Here is a 1237-nt window from a genome sequence, read left to right as displayed (position 1 = left end):
CTAAATGCGATCAAAGGTTTGCATCTGTATTAATACCTTATGTAATTAAAATGGGACAAGGATTTGAAGGAGACACATCATTATACATGTTACAAACAATGGTTAATTTATCTGAATTTGATATTGAGTTTGTATGTAGAATGGTACATTCACATGAAGTAATGGAATTTTTAACAGGAATTATGAAAATGAGGTATGGTGATTTTCAAAAATTTGTATTACAATTTATTAGTAATTGTCATGACAAATATCCTGATACTTATAGTTATATTTCTAATTTATATGAATCTACTATTGACGTGTGTTGGCAGGCATCAAATGCAATAATTATTCAAATGTTTTCATTTATTAATTCTGTATTAATAACACCAAAATACACTGAAAGTGCTATTCAAGTTATTAGAAATAATGAGAGATTTATTTCTTTTTTAATTACATCAACAGCTAATCAAAATGTAGAAGCTGCATTTTTTTCAATTGAGTTAATGAATTTTATGTTGATGGCTAAGAAAGATGATTTTAATTTAATTCAAGAATTCCAAAGAAAAGGAATAATAATTCATGTCCTTTCCGCTTTAACAAGACCTTCAGTACAAGAAAACCCTAATATAGTTTCTGATTTACTTGATATTATTATCGTTTGTATGTCTTATGAAATAACCAATGAATCAAATAATATGGTTGGAGAGAATTTTGACTTTTCGCCTATACAAGACTTCGAAGAAAAAGATGGAAAAGAAGTCATTGACACTATTTGTTTATTATTCCCTGAATTTGACAATAAAGTTAACATGTTTGTTTTTATTATTTAAATATCCTTTACATCAATAATACTCACTAATTATAGAATTAAACAAATTGTTTTTTCTAAAAGAAATGATGTATCGAATCATCTTTAATCATCATTAAATGTTATAAAAAACAAAAAACATTTTAAATAAAATGTTTCTTTTTTTACTATTCATTCTTTTTTTATTGATTACTTCTTTTCCTGTGTGTTTTTATTTCTATTTCATTTTCATTTGTATCATTATTATGTGATATTATCATTAATTTTGATGAGACGTTTTGTTATTTCTTATTTTTTATTATCTTCTCTTTTATTAATTTCATTATTGTTATTTAAAACAATAAAAATGAAATGACATTTATTAAAATAATAAAATAATAAATAATGATGTGTTCTAAACGTGTATTTAGTTATTTAATCATCTTATTTTAATCTGATATTCATTAA

The 1237-nt window shown here is 23.3% G+C and overlaps 1 protein-coding gene across 1 annotated transcript, besides 1 other annotated feature; it reads left to right on the top strand.

Moving 5' to 3' along the window:
- Positions 1–50: 50 nt before the first annotated feature.
- EDI_021260 (uncharacterized protein) lies at positions 51–899 on the top strand (the record flags this gene model as incomplete). The annotated part of the gene is made up of 2 exons (XM_001740622.1): positions 51–793; positions 848–899. The coding sequence occupies 2 exons, from the start codon at positions 51–53 to the stop codon at positions 897–899; spliced, it is 795 nt and encodes a 264-aa protein (XP_001740674.1).
- A 78-nt stretch (positions 900–977) lies between these two features.
- Positions 978–1237: part of a repeat region that runs on past the window's edge.

The sequence above is a fragment of the Entamoeba dispar genome, genomic scaffold (genome assembly GCF_000209125.1).
Source record: "Entamoeba dispar SAW760 scf_1105229463083 genomic scaffold, whole genome shotgun sequence".
In the NCBI taxonomy this organism is placed as follows: Eukaryota; Evosea; order Mastigamoebida; family Endamoebidae; genus Entamoeba; species Entamoeba dispar.
This window is presented reverse-complemented; position numbering and strand designations above follow the sequence as displayed.